Raw genomic sequence first — 19,038 nt, 5'->3', positions numbered from 1 at the left:
TGGATCCCTGCTGACTCATTAGTGGGATTCTGCACCACTGTTAAGGTCCTGGGCTGGAATCTGATGAAGTAGGGTGGACCCGTACCTCCTGCTGCCAATCCCGTGCCTAAGGTAGCAGCCTACCCACCTTAGGCTCAAGCCCTCTGTCAGGCTCAAGCCCTCTGGACGTGACAGTGCAGTAGCGGTCTCTGGCCCAGTTCCATGGCTGGGGCAGATATCATTTGCTTGATATCTGCCCCAGCCATGGAACTGGGCCAGAGACCGCTACTGCACTGTCACGTCCAAAGGGCTTGAGCCTGACTGTTTTCTGTCTGCTCCAGCCCAGGAGCTGGGTTGAAGACTGGCAGGGTTCCCTCCCCATTGTGAACTCTAGGGTCCAGCTGTGGGGACCTGCATGAAAGAACCCCTCAGCTTATTTCTACCAGCTTAGGTTAAAAACTTCCCCAAGGCACAAATTCTTCCTTGTCCTTGGATGGTATGCTGCCACCAAGATTCAGGAAAAGGACCACTTGGAGTTCCTGTCCTCTCAACCCCCTTCAATCCCTTTCCTGGGGAGGCTAGAGAATAATATACCAATTAAATAGATAAACAATGTGAGCACAGACCAGGCCTTTTCCTAAAAACCAATCAGGTTCTTAAAAACAGAACTTCCTTATAAAGAAAAAGTATAAGAAGCCCCTCTGTAAAATCAGGATGGAAGATAATTTTACAAGGCAGTAAGAGTTAAAACATAGAGAAGTCCCCTCTAGGCAAAACTTTAAAGTTATAAAAAACAGGAATAAACCTCCTTCTTAGCATAGGGAAAATTCACAAGCTAAAACAAAAGATAACCTAACACATTTCCTTGCTATTACTTACGCTTTGTAAGCTTAGATGCTTATTTCAGATATGGCTTTAGGAGATGTATTTTTCCTGCCTGGGTCCCTCTCTGTCTCAGAGAACAACAAAGAGAGCACAAAACAAAAACTTGCCCCATAGATTTGAAAGTAACTTCTCCCTTTATTGGTCCTTTTCGTCAAGTGCCAACCAGGTTATTTGAGCTTCTTAACTCTTTACAAGTAAAGGATGGATTTTATGCTACCCTTAGCTGTATGTTCATGACAAAGACTAATTGCCTTGCCCTGCCCCAATGGCTCAGGGCCCAAGACTCTTTGCTGACACTTACTCTGCTAAACGTGTCTATTGGCTATGAGTTCCTAGATGGTGTAGTGAGGTGGAGTGGCCTCCCTCAGAGCAGGGCCATCCTTACCCATACGCAAAGTATGCAGCTGCGTAGGGCACCAGGAAATTTGGGGCACCAAATTTCCTGGTGCCCTGTGCAACTGTGTGCTGCTCCAACCCCTGCTCTGCTTCTTCCCACCACCTCTCTGCTCCAGCCCTGCCCCCACTCCACCCCTTCCAAAAAGCCCCTGCCTCTGCTGCTGCTCCGTCCCACCTCTTCCCGGTCCCCCTCCCCTGAGGACAGAAGCAGGGCCGGGCCTGCACTCATTGGCAGCAGGAAGTGCAATGGCCCAGCCCCAGCCATGCCGCTGGCGAGTGCTGGGGGGTGGTTCCCCGTCTCTCGAGCAAGCAGCCCCCATTGGCCTGGAGCCGCGATCTGCAGCCAGTGGGAGCCGTGATTGGCAGAACCTGTGGACAGGGCAGGTAAACAAACTGGCCCTGCCTGCCAGGGGCTTTCCCTACACAAGTGGTGTCCCAAGTTTGGGAAACCCTGATTTAGAGTAATGAGGAATTGTGATTACCCCAAAACAAGCAATTAAAACCAGGATATTCAAAGTTAAGGTTATTCTTAAAATAAATGCAAACATCTTGAGTCACAGAAATGCACAGTTAAGGCACCCAAATAGCCTTAACTCTGTCCTGTAGGAACACCATGCAATAACCATACATTTATGATTAATGCATTTTTAGTGTTTGCAGTCCTAGATTAAATTTCACAATTTCTTTTTCTATCAACCCTCCTCTCCTCCCTTGGTATCACTATATGGCAAAGTTAAGGTTGTTTGGGTGCCTTAACTGTGTCAAGCCTGAGAAGAGGCAACATTTATAAGAACATGCACAATGAAAGTCTCTGTGGGGGAGAGGGACTGTTAAAGCATACTTCACTATAAGGATGCAAACTGCCATTAATATTCCATTTCCTGTATGGCTTATTAAAATGCTGCTCTATTAAATTATACTAGTGTAAAATTGGATCATTTTTAAAAATTGCTGTGCAATTTCCCTGTTTTCTGTGACCAAAGGTAACCTAACCAAGGGAAACATTTCCATTAAAGAATGCAAAGCTACTGAACTCCTGGGCCTAGCTATAGAACTCTAAGAAGGAAAAGTGTCTGGAAAAGGGAAATGGACAAGAGGGGAGGCACTTGGACCTTGAGAGATTGGAAAGGTTACAACTGTCAGTGAACATAAAACAAGCAAATATCTTGGCCCCATAAGATTTCCCAACAGCATAATGCTAGGAGTTGGGTCCTAATAGTTTCCATATCTACACGCAGAGGTGCCACCATTTTTTTTTTATTATTTTGTAGCATACAGAAAAATACATCTTAAGCCCAGTCTCTGACCAAACAGCAGTAATTCAGGACTCATCAATTATCCATATGTAAAAACCTCTCTGGTGAATTTTAAAAGTGCAAATACTTTAATTTATCCAATGTTCCTGTCTTTACAGTGTATCTGGGAAGGAAGACACTTATGCTGTTTGTTAGCCTATTTCTTTTATCCCAGAATATGTAAAGGTATACACCTGGAAAACAAAGATAATATTGTTTCATCACCAGTTGTGTGGAAATGTCTGGGACTCCAGGTATCCAACCACTGGAGGCAGTGGGGAAGAACATCTACAGGCAGCAAGGAGCACAAATATTACAGTTCAGGAGGTTGCTGCATTGTTTTCTCCAGAGAATAATCTAGCCAACATGTCACTAGACTGAAAGAGCTTGAGAAGCATAACTGTGAAATGGCCTACTGGCTGCCAAAGAATATGAAGTAGGAGGTGGGAGTGGGAGAAGGTCCTACTAAACCAGGAATTTAAAGGCATGTTGGACCTGGTTTTTACATAGGGATTCTAAAGCATTTTACAGTACACATTAGATCTTTAAAATAAAAGACTAGGAAATTAGCCTGGAATTATTCCATTAATAGGAAGGTGTGTGGATGTGTTTCATTGGTACCCCCAACAAATCATTTTGCAATCCAATTTGAGTTTGTTACCCTTATTCTAGAAGGATGTTGCTTTCAGAGGCTTTATATTTGTGACAAGCTTTCATAATACATTAGATTTTTACCATCTGAGTTTTCCTCTCCATTTCACCACTTCATTTATAGAGTTATCTGCTTTGTATGAAATTACTTCCACTTTGCCTTCCAGAGTGATATTCAGGCATTAATCTTACAGGCAGATGAATTTATCAAATCAGCATACTTCAGTTAAACAGCCTTCATATGAATCTTTCATCAAGAGTTAGGATGAGATCCTAATTTTCAACTCACAGCCTGCACTGATCTGAGAGAAGTCAGTGCTGTTGGTTTGGTCTTTTTTTAGTAAGCACTTTGGTCCCAATTAAGCAAGGCAGTTAAGCATATTCTTATTTTAAGTCCGATTGACTTCAGTAGGATTACTTGCTTCAAGTTAAGCAAGTTCTTAAATGTTTTAATGAATCAAAGTCTATCTCAGAAATTTAAATCAGTTGTGAAGAGCATGCAAATCTTTTGCCGAAAGTTATTTTGGGAATGTATTGAGTTTCCTGCCTACAGAAATTTCTCAGTTATATCTACCTTAGTTGCAGCCAAGCTCTACTGCTAGATATTCATTTTAAACAAATTTTGTACACTTATGCAGGGTTTGATTTATAAATCATTAGCTTTTTCTATTTGGAGAAAAAGGTAGCATTTTAATGCAGTTGTCTTTAATAGAGGAAGGAGAAGAGTGAACACAAAGAATGGTTTAAAAAATGTTTGTTTTCCACATGGTTTTACCAGTTGGTAAAATATGCCAAGAAGTTTATATTAATGTATTCAGGACCAGCCTTTGGCTGTCTGGGCCCCTGCCCAGGGCAGCTCGCCAAAGAGGGCCAGGGTTGGATTAACCTTTTGTGGGTCCCCATGGGAGCAATGGAGCATGGTGTGAGGATGTCAATCCCCAGAGTGAGGCACCAGCCAGGACAATGGGGCATGGCAGGGGCAGCCCCGCTCTGCTGAGTGCAGTGCAAGGGCACTATTTACAAACTGGCAGTATCCAGATGCACAGCACCCCGCCTGGCCCTGTGCTGCTAGCATCCCCTTCTCCTCAGGGCCGGGCCCATGCCATGCCACATAGCACCCCCCCCCCCAACAACCCATAAGCACCAACTTCGTGCTTGCTCTGGGGCTGGAACACCCATAGGAAAAAAAAAGTGTGTGCTGAGCACCCACCACCAGCCCTGCCAATCAGCTCCTCCCCCTTGCCCACAGCATCTCCAGTGTGCCACTGATCAGCTGTGTAGCAGTGGGCAGGAGGTGCTGAGGGGAGGGAGAGGAGCAGGGCAGGAAGAGGCAGAGTGAAGGCAGGGGGGCACTCAGGAAAGGAAGTGGGATAGGGCAGGAAGAGATGGGGTGGGTATGGGGCCTTGGGAGAAAAAGGATGGAGTGGGGGGGCAGGGCCTGGGGCAGAACAGGGATCAAGCACACCTGGGGAAGTCAAAGTCAGCACCTCTGCAACAGCCCCTCACCCAATCCCTATGGCCAGAGGGCCCCCCACTGGACCCACTATGCCCTGCACCTCCCCCAGACTCCCCCCCACAAATGTACAGCACCCTACACACCACCACCCCCGCCCAGCACCTCCCTGCTCACACCTCCACCACAACTTCCCAGAACTCCCACTCCCTAGTGCCCCAACACACACATCTTCCCTGCCTCCTCATAGCCCAGCACCCCCCCAAGCCACCCAGAGACCCACTCCCGCATGCCTTGCCTCCCGGCCACACTCACCCACCAGGCACACACACAACAGCAGGGCTCTCTGCATTCAGGTCACTTCCTCCTGGGCTGTGCTGAGGCATCAGCAGCTATTGCTCTCCTGCCCTCTCCTTATGCAGCTCTGGGGGTGCATGGGGTGGAGGAGCAGCAGTCCGGTTGCTGAGTGAGCAGCAATGCCAGCTGCTTTGTGCATCCCGGTGGTCAGTTTCCCCACTTGGGTGCAGGAGGGGGATGCAGGGGTAGAGGCTCAGGAGGGAGGTGCAGGGATTAGGGGTGAAGGTGGTACAGTGTAGGCATTGAGGAGGGGGGAAGGGAAGGTGGGGAGCCCATAGAGAACCAGGAATGGGGGGCACCACATCCCTAGGGCCCAGGGGCACCAAAATGCAAGTTCACCCAGGGTGCCATTTTCCCTAAGGCCGGCCCTGAATGAGTTTAATATCTTAAATGTTTGATCTTATTAAAATTGTACACAGTGAAATTCATCTAACAATTTTTTCTGCCTTTGTAGCGGCAATTACCCAAGAAAACCTTATAAAGCAGGATCATCATGTAGTCTGTGCTCAAAAGAGGACATTTGTGTGGACAACCTATGTAGTAAGTAAAAGTGAATTTATTAGGCACTAGGAAGAGGCAAACCATATCCACCCTACTGATAAACTGTTTCTTATATTCTTTATGCTATCTCAGCACTTCAACAAAGCACTTCAGTGAATACTCAAGTCCAATCCTATCCATAAAGCACCTAATCAAGTACTTCATGTCTTACTGAATTAGCATCTCAATGGGGATTGCAAACTACCAGACTGGTCATAGCCAGTTATTACTGCCATTGGGACAAGATGCTACCAATCACTATCTGTTAAAGGCTAATAAGCAATTTAAAATCACTGATCCAAGAAAGCAGAGTTCCAGCTAAGCACTCTTTGGGCAGCTTACAGTATATCTGACATTTACTTGTTCACTAGTATCCAGTCACTTTTGGGAAACAGTTGTGACGGAGATGTAAAAGAGTAACCTATCCCTTCAGATGTGCAGCCTGCACACAATCTATAGGAGTGGGCCATCCTTCACAGGGCTGTTTCATATAAATTTAACATCCCTGTAGGCAGGAAAATACCAAAGAAACCCAACACATAGTAGTTAACTTCAGAAGTGGGAAACTATATGAAAATATGGATGCTAGTTAAACAGAAATTAAAAGAAACTGTCACTAGTGAGAACTGCCCACAAGCTGCATGGAAATCTTTTAAAAAGCACCATAATAGAGGCTCAAACTAAATGTATACCCCAAATAAAAAATAAACACACACCACAATAAGAGGGCCCAAAAAATGCAACCATGACTAAACAAAGTAGAAGAAGCAGTTAAAGGCAAAAATATATTTTTTTAAAACTTGCCATATAACTTGAATCTATCAATCTATTTAGCATAACAAAGAGAAGGCTAAGGGGTGACTTGATTATAGTCTATAAGACTCTAAACAGAGAAAAAAATACTTAATGATAGTCTTTTCAGTCTAAGGGCTGGTCCACACTACGGGGGGAAATCGATCTTAGATACGCAACTTCAGCTACGTGAATAACGTAGCTGAAGTCGAATATCTAAGATCGGATTACTCACCCATCCTCACCACACGGGATCGATGTTCACGGCTCTCCCTGTCGATTCCGCAACTCCGTTGGGGTTGATGGAGTTCCGGAATCGATATAAGCGCGCTTGGGGATCGATATATTGCGTCTAGATGAGACGCGATATATCGATCCCCGAGCAATCGATTTTAACCCGCCGATACGGCGGGTAGTCTGGACGTAGCCTAAAAGAGCAAGGTATAACATGACCCAATGGCTGGAAGTTGAAGCTAAACAAATTCAGACTGGAAGAGTAATTAACCATTAGATGGATTCTCCCTCACTGACAATTTTCAAATCAAGAAGGGTGGGTTTTCCTAAAAGATGTGCTAGGTTCCAGCCTAGGATACTACAACCAGCAGCCAAAAGCTGCACTGTCCCAAACCTTGCTGCTGTTTCCCTGGGCAGCTTTCTACTGAGCCTTGTTCAGGCTTCTTCTCTGGGTACACCCTTCTCTCAAGACCAGGATCCTAAGGTTCTGTTGTCCCCCAGGTTTCCTCCTTTACTTCTCTAAGCCCAGAGAGTAACTACAGACCTTTTCTGCTGCAGCCCCCTTCTTAAGCTCCACATCCTGGTTTTATCACAGCTCAGCCTGACCGTTGCCCAGCTGGGCTTTGTCAATTAAAAGCTTATCAGCCCTGACTCTTCCCCAGGTGCAGCCTGTTGCAGGCTTAACTGGCCCTCTCTCTACTCAGGCTTGGTGTGGGGTAGGCATCCATCACAATATTAAATAGGGTAGGGAGAACAGCAGGACCCTGCTGGAAACACACTTGCTCAACGTTGATTCCCCATTCACAATTACATTTTGAGACCTATCACTTAGCCAGTTTATCCATTTAATGTGCATCATGTTAATTTTATATAGTTCTAGGGTTTTTACTCAAAATATAATGTGGTATCGAGTCAAATACTATACAGAAGTCTAAGTATATTACATCAAACCATTATTATTATTTAAGTATATTATCTTTATCAACCAACTGTGTAATCTCATAAAAAAATAAAGTTAGTTTAACAGGATCTATTTGCAAAAACCGTGTTCTTTTGTATTAATTACATTACCCTCTTTGAGTTCTTTATTATCAAGTACCATATCAGCTGCTTCATTATTTTGCCAGGATCAATGTCAGGCTCACAGGCCTATAATTACCCAGGTCGTCCTATTTACTCTTTTTTAAAAATTGGCACAATATTAGCTTTTTTCTAGTCTTCTGGAACTTCCCCAGTGTTCCAAGACTTGTTGAAAATAAACATGAATGGTCCAGCACGCTCCTTTATCAGCTCTTTTAAAACTCTTGGATGCAAGGTATCTGGACTTGCTGATTTAAAAATCTGACTTTAGTAGGTTCTGCTTAACATTCCCCAAAAATACTAGTGGAATGGAAAGACAGTCTCATCATGTGGTGATAACATTATCTTTTTTCCCCAAATACAGAACAAATATTTATTGAACACTTCTGCTATTTCTTCATTATTATTGATAATTCTACCACTTCCGCCTAGAAATTGACCAATACTATTGTCAGGATTCTTTTTGTTCCTAATATATTATTGTCCTTAACTTATATTTCATAGAATCATAGGGTTGGAAGGGACCTCAGGCGGTCATCTAGTCCAACCCCCTGCTCAAAGCAGGACCAAGCCCCAGACAGATTTTTGCTCCAGATCTCTAAATGGCCCCTTAACTGTGCTCTCCAGAGAGTTCTCTGTACATCCCTCCGGTTGCCTTAACTTCCCACAATTCCTAACTTCTGATTTATATTAATGATTATTAACTTCCCCATTCTTCTGTTTGTTATATATTTATTGTTTACAGCTGTCTTCACTTCCCCTCTAAGCCAAGGTTGTGTTTTTTTAAACCAGCACAGCCTTCTTCCTCAGTTGTGGCACTGGGGCATCTAGTAAGGTGTTCTTAAATGGTTCCCAAATATCAATCACATTTTTCTGATTAAATTCTTTCTCTGTTGAGGTGGTTCATAATTGTTTTCAGCTTTGTGAAAGTAGATCTTTTAAAGTACCAAGTGTGTATATATACACATTACTGGTCTGGACTTTATTCTGCATGCACATTGTAAATGTGATCAAGTGATGGTCACTTGTACCTAAGCTGCCACTAACTTTTAATTCTGTAATCAGTTCCTCTTTATCTGTTAGGACAATATCTAATATAGAATTCTCTTGTGTTTGTTGCAACATTTCTTGAGTTAGAAAATTGTCATCTATAATGTTTAGAAATTTTAAGGATGCTTTAGTACTGGCAGCATGAGATCTCCAGCATGTGTCACTCATATTTAAATTCCCCCTGATCACTCAATATTTTGTTGTTTTTGGCCTCCTTACACATTATAAATGGTGCATAAGGAGATAGTTATCTTGTTGCCTAGTATGATTTGGTGGTCTGTAGCAGACACCAACTGGTATTCTCATCTTGTGCTTTCTCTCTTAAGACATTGATCCATGATTCAAAATAATTGTCTTCCAAGCTATCAGTGACTCAAACAGGTAATGCCATTTTTGACAAAGTGTTACTTCTCCCCTTTTGCCATTTGATCCTTCATAAATAGGTTATAACAATTGATTTTTAATATTCCAATTGTTGACTCATTCTACCAGGTTTCAGTAATACCAACTAGATCAAATTTATGCTAACATATTCCAATTCCTCTTGTTTGTCACCCCAGCTCCTAGGATTAGTATATAGGCAGTTAAAGAATTTCTTCATGTCCTTTGGTTCCTTGGTTTATTTTGTTCTCAGCATCTCTAGTTTGTGCTGAGTTCTCATATCTTCTCTTTTTTTCACTCTCCCCTTTTGCTATTAATTTAATCCCATCCTAACTACTCTAGTCAGCCTATCGCCAAGGAAATTGGTCTCCTTTCTACTGAGGTGGAAGCCATCCAACCTATATAACCCTTTCTGCCCACAGAAGATGGATCAGCGCTCCATAAAACCCAAGCCCTCCATGCTACATCATTTATTTAGGCAGTGATTCACTTCCAAAATCTTATGCTCAGGGGACAGAAAGATCTCAGATTAGCTTTATTTTCAGAATCAGTCACTAATCCTTTGTACCTGAGTTAAGTGGCCAGCTTGAGACACATGAACTACAGTTCTTCTTCGAGTGCTTGTTCATGTCAGTGCCAGTCAGGTGTGTGCACCCGCACGTGCATAGTAGCCAGATAATTTTTCCATTAGCAGCATCCGTGGGTCAGCCTGGGTGCCCCTTGGAGTCAAACCTTCATGGCACTCGACAAGGGCCGGCTCTAACTTTATTGCCACCCCAAGGGAAAAAAAAAAAAAAAAACATGCGCCACCCCACCGAACCACCTCCCTCACCCCCCGGAGCGCCGCCCCACCAAACCAAAAAGAAAATCAATTCCCCGCCCCGAGTGCTGCCCTGCCTAACCAAAAACAAACAAAAAAACCCGAGCACCGCCCCGCCGAACCAAGATTGGCCACCCCTTATAAGGTGCCGCCCCAAGCAAGTGCTTGGTCGGCTGGTGCCTGGAGCCAGCCCTGTGCTCAATATAGAGCCCTTCTGATCTGCCACCCCTTCAGTTTCTTCTTACCACCAGTGACGGTAGCTGGAACTTCCCCTTGCTCATGCTTTGGCAAGTGGCTCAGCAGTTCTTTACTTACGCTATACATAGTTAGTTTCCAATTTAGTTAGTTAGTATAGTATAGTAGTTCTTCTGTAATTTTCAGTTACGGGAGGGTTCCCCCCGTTTCAGCCCTATTTGTTACCAGAGCATGCTGCAATCCTTGGGCTTTAAGACTTGCCATCTCTGTGCAAAGCACATGCCCAAAAGTGACCCACACACCTCTTTTTGGTGACCCTCACTCAGGCACCGTAAACAAGACTGCTGCAAGATTTGTCAGGAATTCCGACCAAGAACTCTTAAAAGAGAGGGAGCAGTATCTCAAAATTCTCCTCACGGAATTAGCGTCCAAAATATGGGGGTTAGCATGAAAACCTCCAAGCTTAGTTACCAGGTTGGACCTGGTACCTGCTGCCACCACCCAAAAAATTAGAGTGTTTTGGGGCACTCTGGTCCCACTGAAAAACCTTCCCTGGGGACCCCAAGACCCAAATCCCTTGAGTCTCACGACAAAGGGAAATAATCCTTTTTCCCTCCCCCCCCCCCTCCAGGTGCTCCTGGAGAGATACACAGACACAAGCTCTGTGAATCCAAACAGAGTGACTCCCCCTCTCCGTTCCCGGTCCTGGAACAAAAAGGACTTTCCTATTCCCCCAGAGGGAATGCAAAATCAGGCTAGCCAATTCAACACACACCGATCTCCCCTGATTTCTTCCTCCCACCAATTCCCTGGTGAGTACAGACTCAATTTCCCTGAAGTAAAGAAAAACTCCAACAGGTCTTAAAAGAAAGCTTTATATAAAAAAGAAAGAAAAAATACAAATGGTCTCTCTGTATTAAGATGATACAATACAGGGTCAATTGCTTAAAAGAAATATGAATAAACAGTCTTATTCAAAAAGAATACAAATCAAAGCACTCCAGCACTTATATTCATGCAAATACCAAAGAAAAGAAACCATATAACTTACTATCTGATCTCTTTGTCCTTACACTTAGAAACAGAAGATTAGAAAACAGAACTACTTCTCCAAAGCTCAGAGAAAGCAGGCAGGCAGAAAACAAAGACCCCAGACACACAATTTCCCCCACCCAAAGTTGAAAAAATCCGGTTTCCTGATTGGTCCTCTGGTCAGGTGCTCCAGGTGAAAGAGACATTAACCCTTAGCTATCTGTTTATGACAAGGGGTCCCCTTCATCAGTCCACAACCATCTCTTTCGCTCGTGATGGACACATCAGACTTGGGCTGGAGAGTACATCTAGGACACCACAGGACTCAAGGTGTCTGGTCTCAGGTGGACCTCTCCACATCAACATCAGAGAAATGAGAGTGGTGCGCCTAGCATGCCACACCTTCTGGGCATTCTTAACAGGACAGTGTGTATCAGTCCTGACAGACAATACAAGAGCAACGTTCTATAGCAACAAACGCATGCACACTCCTCTCCCCTGTGCCAGGAAGCACTCATGCTGTGGGATTTCTATGTAGAACATTCAATACACCTGCAAACATCTGGGGTACAGAACGAGCTGGCGGACCACCTCAGCAGGTCATTTCACAGCCATGAGTGGTCCCTTCGTCCGGACGTCACAAACTTAATCTTCCAGAAGTGAGGCGTTCCCCAGATAGACCTATTCACCATGCGACACAACAGGAAGTGCCAGCAGTTCTGCTCCTTCCAAAATCACAGCCCAGGCTCCAGAGTGGACGTGTTCCTCCTCCACTCGGGAGGTGGTCTCCTATATGCATTTCCTTCCATACCGCTTGTTCACAAGGTGCTCCTCAAGATCAGAAAGGAATGAGCTTAGGTCATGTTGATAGCTCCAGCCTGGTCCTGCCAGCACTGGTACATATCTCTCCTAGTCATGTCCGTGGAAGCTCCAGTCATGCTGCCGCTCTTCCCAGACCTTCTGACACAAGATCACGGTCATCTTCAACATCCAAACCTCGAGTCGCTTCACCTCACGGCATAGAAGCTCCATGGTCGAACCCAATGGAGCTTTCCTGTTCAGACCAGGTTAGACAGTTCCTCCTTGGCAGCAGGAAACCCTCTACAAGAGCTACCTACCTTGCCAAGTGGAAGAGATTTTCAGTCTGGGCAACATAGCACCATTCATCCCAATGCTCGCCTCAGTACTGCTCATTCTGGACTATCTCCTCCAGCTGAAGCAGCAGGGATTTTCTGTGTCATCAATAAGGGTACACTTAGCTGCCATCTCGGACTTCCACCCAGACCAGGAGGGCTGCTCGGTGTTTGCTAACCCTATGGTTAGCTGGTTTTTAAAAGGGCTCGACAGGCTATACCCTCACGTCAGTCAGCCTGTCCCAACTCGTGGGACCACCCTTTTAACCCTTGGCAACATGCTCCCTGATCTACCTCTCTTACAAGGTGGCATTCCTGGTAGCAATAACCTCAGCTAGGAGGGTGTCTGAGCTCAAGGCCTTAACATCAGAGCCTCCTTACATCGTGTTCTATAAGTATACGATTCAGCTCAGGCTTCACCCTGCTTTCCTTCTGAAGGTTGTGTCGCAGTTTCACATCAACCAGGACATCTTTCTCATGGTATTCTACCCTAAGCTGCACTCCAGTGGCAGGGAGCAGAGACTTCACTCACTGGATGTCCGCAGGGCGCTCACCTTTTACATGAGGAGAATGAAGCCATTCAGAAAATGCGGCTAGTTATTCGTGGCAGTGGTGGACAGAATGAAAGGGCTGCTTGTGTCATCACAATGTATTTCATCATGGATCCCGTCCTGCATTCGTGAGTGCTACAACCTGGCTGGGGTTCCCACACGCCCAGTCACTACTCACTCTACCAGGGCGCAGCCTTCATCAACAGCATTCCTGGCGCAGGTCCCTGCTCAGGAAATCTGCAGAGTGGCGACGTGGTCCTCCATCCACACTTTCACCGCGCACTATGCAATTACTCAGCAAGCCAGAGACAATGCGACCTTTGGATGAACAGTGCTCCAATCAGTGGAAGATTCCAACCCCACCTCCCCGAACTTAGGCTTGTGAGTCACCTGATTGGAATTGACATGAACAAGCACACGAAGAAAAAACAGTTACTCACCTTCTTGTAACTGTTGTTCTTTGAGGTGTGTTGTTCATGTCCAGTCCAATACTCATCTTTCTACCCCTTGCTCAGAGTAGCCGACAAGAAAGAACTGAGGTGATAGTGGGTCGGCAGGGCTCTATATTGAGCACCATGAAGGTGCAACTCCAGGGGGTGCCCAGGAAGATGGTGCTAAAGCAGTGGTCCCCAACATCGTGCCCCTGGGCGCCATAGCACCCGCGGGGGCATCTTAATGCGCCCGCGTCCTGGCCCCCGGGAGAGCACCTGCCGGCATTTCGATGGGGACGCCTCTCAATGACGCCGCTTGTCATCGACAAGTGACATCATCGAGAGGCGTCGCTCCCGAATTTCGGCGGTGACGCCTCTCGCTGACGCCGCTTGTCGATGGCAAGCAGCATCATCGAGAGGTGTCACCACCGAAATGCTGCCGAAATTCGGCGGCATTTCAGCGGGTGCTCCACCGTCACAGTGGTCCTTCGGCTGGCACTCGCCAGCTCACTGACCTGTGAGCTCTCCCAGGGGACCACTGTGCTAAAGGAAGAATTATCCAGCTACTGTGCATGTCTGCGCGCACACAACTGATTGGAATGGACATGATCAACACATCTCGAAGAACAACAGTTACGAGAAGGTGAGTAACCGTTTTTTCCTGAGCACCTCTGAAAATCAGACATAAGGCAGTAAGTAGGCACTCAGATATCGGGGCACACAAAACTAGAAGACGTTTCTGAAAATTTTGGCCTAAACAACTGTCTTTCTTTGTTCATCTGTATAATAGGGATGATATTTACCAAATCTGTGGAGTATATTGAAGATTATGTAGTGTTTACTGTTCGTTTGTTTTTAAAAATGAACCAGGCCAGTGCACTAACTGAAAAATAAAAAGGTACTATCTTCCTTCCCACTCCAACAACATTTTTTCAACTAGGAATAGTTATCAGTGTAGAAGACACATACAGCTGCCTCATTTGGATGCTGGAGGGCACCACATAAAACGCTCTTACAAAAGTTAAACAATAACACTCAGCACTTTAGAACTCAATTTTTTAAACAAACTTTGTCATTAAAAATGGTTAACTTCTAGTAACTTGATTGCCATGCACAATTTCCATTTGTTATCTAATGAAGATTTAAAGAGAAAAAAATTTCTTCATGGAGTATCTGTACATGTGGTCCCCATGCTTGGTATGCATGCACCCCATGAGCAAGTATTCAGCATCTTTTGACCAGAGTATTTGTTGGGGCTGTGTGTGCACCTGAATACCTTTGTGTTCCCCCTCCCAAGGCAAAAAGGGCTGAGTGACCCCAGTAGCTGTTCAGATCTTTTGTATTGCCTGCGGCAGCAAGTCAAAATACCATCAGCATCCTTGTTGTTACATTTTTTAGATAGTAATTACAGTAGTTACTATGTTTATTTTAATTTCTCTTGATTTTTTTTGTTGTCTTGGGCCATAGCTACACTACAAACTTTGACTGGCGCAAGTTACATTAGCATAACGCTGCCACAGTTAGTATATCGGTTGTGTGCATACTTGGCTCCTTGCACCAGTACTGTGCAACCTCACTGGGAGAGCTTGTGTCGATGAGCAGTGCACCATGAGTAGGCATCCCAGAGAGTGTAACTCACCATTGTCTGGCACACTTTCTTTTGGGAAATGTTGGCAATGAATGGTGGAGCAGAAACGAGTCATGCAGGGATGACTGGGAGCAAGGGGTCAAGTTCCCATTATGCAGTTTTCTCCAAACCATAATGCCATTCATAGCCCATAATTTTCATGCCCTTAAAAAAAAAATCCCAGAAAACTGTCTGTCTGCCATCTCTGCCAGATACATGGAACCCTCACAGCTCTGTACTATTTTCATGAGCATTGCAAACATGGGACAGACGAGCCTCTGGTAGTTGCAGGAAGAACCACAGCAGCAAGGAACATGATGATTTTGTGGAGGAAAGCTTGCTGTGGGACATAGAAAAAATTAATTCCAGGTTGCTGCTGGTATTCACAGAGCAGCTACAGATCATGGAGTGCTGTTTCTGGAACTGAGAAATAAAGTTTTACTGATGGGACCACATTTTAATTCAGGTTTGGAATGATGAGCAGTGGCTGCAGAACTTTTGGATGTGAAAGGCCACATTTCTGGCTCTGTGTGCCCAACTCTCCCCAGCCCACCAGCGCAGGGACACCAGAACGAGAGCTGCACTAACAGCTGCGAAGCAAGTGGTGAGCACACAGTGGAAGCTTGCAATGCCATATTGCTAACAGTCAGTGGGAAATCATTTTTGGAGTTGGAAAATCCACAATGACGGCCATTGTTATGCATGTGTGCAGGGCCATTAATAGTCTCCTGCTATACAGGACTGTGACTCTCAGTAACATGCAGGCCATCATGGCTGGATTTGCAGCAATGAGGTTCCCAAACTGGTGGGGCAATAGATGGCACACATCCCTATTTTGGCACCAGACCACCTGGACATAGTGCAGATAACAGAAAGCGATAATTTCTTATGGTTATGCAAGCACTGGTGGATCATCGGGCACATTTCATCATCAACAACATTGTCTTGTCAGGGAAGATGCATGATGCTCACATCTATAACAGTAAAGGACCATCGAGAAAGCTGCAAGCAAGGACATTCTTTCCTGACTTGTGAATTACCTTCGACAATGTTGAAATGCCAATAATGATTCTGGGGGACCCAGCTTGCCCCTTGTTCTCCTGGCCCACAAAGTAATACACCAGTCACCTCAACAGCACCAAGGAAAGATTCAGCAGGTGCAGAATGGCACTGAATGTTCTTTTTGTAGATTGAAGGGACACTGGCAGTATTTACTCACAAGACTGGATTTCAGTGCAAAAAGTGGCCCCGTGGTTACAGTTACCTGTTGTACCCTGAAGAATATCAAGACAAAGGGAAAAAAAGTTGCTGCTGGAATGGTTGTCTGCTTAGTTTGAACAGCCAGACAAGGGCTATTAGAAAAGCACAACGCAGCGCTATATGGTTGAGGGAGGTCTTGAAAGAGCACTTTAAATAGTCAACCACAGTAATGTGGTGTGGTGGACTGTGTTCTATCAGGCCCTAAAGTTTTGGGGGCAGTTAGGTATTTTATGGTGCTTAGTGTACACTTCTGAATAACACTGCTTGTTAATGCACCTGTTAATTGTGTGGTTCTTGCTGTACATACTGTCACTGATCCTATAGGTTCTATCACCCTGTACAACAATTATTCTTCTTCGAGTGATTGCTCACATCCATTCCAGTTAGGTGTGCGCGCCGCGCGTGCACGTTCGTCGGAAACTTTTTACCCTAGCAACTCCAGTGGGCCGGCAGGTCGCCCCCTAGAGTGGCGCCGCCATGGCACCCGATATATACCCCTGCCGGCCCACCCGCTCCTCAGTTCCTTCTTACCGCCGTGTCGGTCGTTGGAACTGTGGAGCGCGGCATAGCTGTCCTCCACGTCCCTAGCTCTCCTTGTTCTACGGTTGTTAGTTAGTGGTTAAGTATAGTTAGTTATATAGTTAATAGTGTAAATAATATTGTAGATAGTTGTTAGCCGGTTTGGGCCGTAGCCCTTCCCGGCACCCGGCACCGGGCTCATGCCTGGTTCGCCGGGCTTTAAGCAATGTGCGGCCTGTAAGAAGCCTATGCCGACCAGCGACCCTCACGACACGTGTCTAAAGTGCCTGGGGGAATTGCACAGGTCGGACAAGTGCCGCATTTTCAAGGCTTTTAAGCCCAGAACAAAGAAGGAGAGAGACCAGAGACTTAGGACTCTCCTAATGGAAGCGGCACTTGACCCAGCAGCTTCGCAGACCGTCATCTCTACACCGGCACCGGATCGCACCAGCACCGGAAAGACTCCCCGGCACCGACCTTCCCCGGCACCGGGTGCAGAAACAAGACCCTCGAAATCTGCAACTCCATCCAGGCAGACTCGAGTGGAGCGCCCGGCATCGACATCTGCCGCGGCGCTACCGGCACCGTCGACTCCGGGCCCGGTGGGTCTGTCGAGTCCGGTCCCACCGAGCTCCCTCATAAGATCTGGGGTTGAGCTATTGGTCCCATCGACTCTAGAGACCTTCGCCTCGGCACGGGACCTCATTGCCCTGACTGAGTCAACTCAGCCGCCACCCCCGGTACCTCCGGTGCGGGTAGCGTCCAGAGGCAAACCCATGATGATGGCGCCATCTCGGGACTCACGCTCGCGATCGAGGTCCCGACGCCACGGTCGCTCGAGATCCCGACGCCGCTCGCAGTCCCGGCACCGCTCCCCACGGCGGTACCGGTCGTACTCGCGGCACCGATCGGCCTCCAGACGGTCACGGTCTGGTTCCACCCGCCGATACCGGCACTGGGACTCTAGGAGCCAGTCTCGCCGTCGATCAGCGCACCGGTCGACCTCCCGGCACCGAGCTGGTGGCAGGTCCCGGTCCAGGTCGACCTCCCGACACCGCGTCGGTGGCAGGTCCCGGTCCCGATCCCGGCACCGAAGCAGCGGCCGGTACCGGTCCAGATCCCGGCACCGAGACAGAACCCGGTTCCGATCCCGGCACCGGTATGGCTCCCGGTACCGGTCCCCGGCACCGAGAACATCTTCGGTGCCGGACCGCGGAGACTCTTACCAGCCGTGGTCGGCCCCTCCATGGCCTTCCAGACAGCCGTCGGTGTCATCACAGGCGGACAGCGTATACGCGCTGGGCACCGACAGACAAGCGGCTCTCTTCCAAGACCCTCCGCAACAGGACCAGGGTCCGCAGCAGTGGGGGTTCTGGACACCCTGGGCGTACCATCAAGCCCAGGGTCCCCAACAGCTTCCTCCTAGGCCTGCAACGGCAGAGCACAGGGTGCCGGAGGCATCGTTGTCCCGCCCCCCTCCCTCCCCGGACGGGGAGGAAGGATCGAAGCAACAAGACCCTGGTCTCCCTCCTGAGCCAGAGGTGAGGGCTGAGGTGGACCCCCGCTGGACACTTTCTTGCCAGGGGTCTCCTCATCCTCTTCTCCTGACGAAGCGGTGGCTGGCACTTCCTCCAATAGCCCTCCTCCGCTAGATCTCAGGGCACATCAGGACCTCCTCAGGCGCGTAGCACAGAATCTGAGCCTGCAAGCTGAGGTGGTCTCTGAGATTGAGGACCCCGTTGTCAGCACCCTCTCCTCCGATGCTCCCACCAGGGTCGCCCTACCCTTCATTAGGACGATCCAGGCCAACGCCAATACAATCTGGCAGTCACCGGCCTCCATCCCCCCTACTGCGAGGGGCGTCGAAAGGAAGTACATGGCCCCCTCCAAGGGCTATGAGTACCTCCACATTCACCCGACACCATGTTCCCTGGTGGTGCAGTCGGTGAACGAGAGGGAGCGTCACGGACAGGAAGCCCCAGCCCCCAAATCCAAGGAGGCCAGGCGTATGGACCTCCTCGGCCGCAAGGTCTATTCGGCTGGGGCCCTTCAGCTCAGGGTTTCCAATCAACAAGCCCTTCTTAGCCGCTACGCTTTTAACTCGTGGGTGGCAGCGGACAAGTTCAAAGAGCTGCTGCCACAAGAGGCTCGTCAAGAATTTGCGGCGATTCTTGACGAGGGCAAGAAGGTTGCACGAACCTCGTTGCAGGCCTCCTTGGACGCTGCAGACTCGGCTGCCCGTACCCTCGCCTCGGGGGTAACGATGCGCCGCATGTCCTGGCTTCAGGTTTCTGGCCTTCCACCGGAGCTCCAGTACACCATCCAGGACCTCCCGTTCGAAGGCCAGGGCCTGTTCTCGGAAAAGACAGACCCCAGA

At 47.3% G+C, this 19,038-nt stretch overlaps 1 protein-coding gene across 1 annotated transcript in view; it reads left to right on the top strand.

Annotated features, from left to right (window-relative positions):
* LOC115644409 (glioma pathogenesis-related protein 1-like) overlaps positions 1-19,038 on the top strand; it is a 55,958-nt gene that overhangs the window by 17,272 nt on the left and 19,648 nt on the right. The window contains exon 4 of the mRNA XM_030548704.1: positions 5,471-5,556. Within this exon, the coding sequence (XP_030404564.1) occupies positions 5,471-5,556 (86 nt within the window). The remainder of the gene's footprint in view (positions 1-5,470; positions 5,557-19,038) is intronic.

The sequence above is a fragment of the Gopherus evgoodei genome, chromosome 1 (genome assembly GCF_007399415.2).
Source record: "Gopherus evgoodei ecotype Sinaloan lineage chromosome 1, rGopEvg1_v1.p, whole genome shotgun sequence".
Lineage (NCBI taxonomy): Eukaryota > Metazoa > Chordata > Testudines > Testudinidae > Gopherus > Gopherus evgoodei.
The sequence above is the reverse complement of the archived record's forward strand: the minus strand, read 5'-3'. Positions and strand labels throughout refer to the sequence as shown.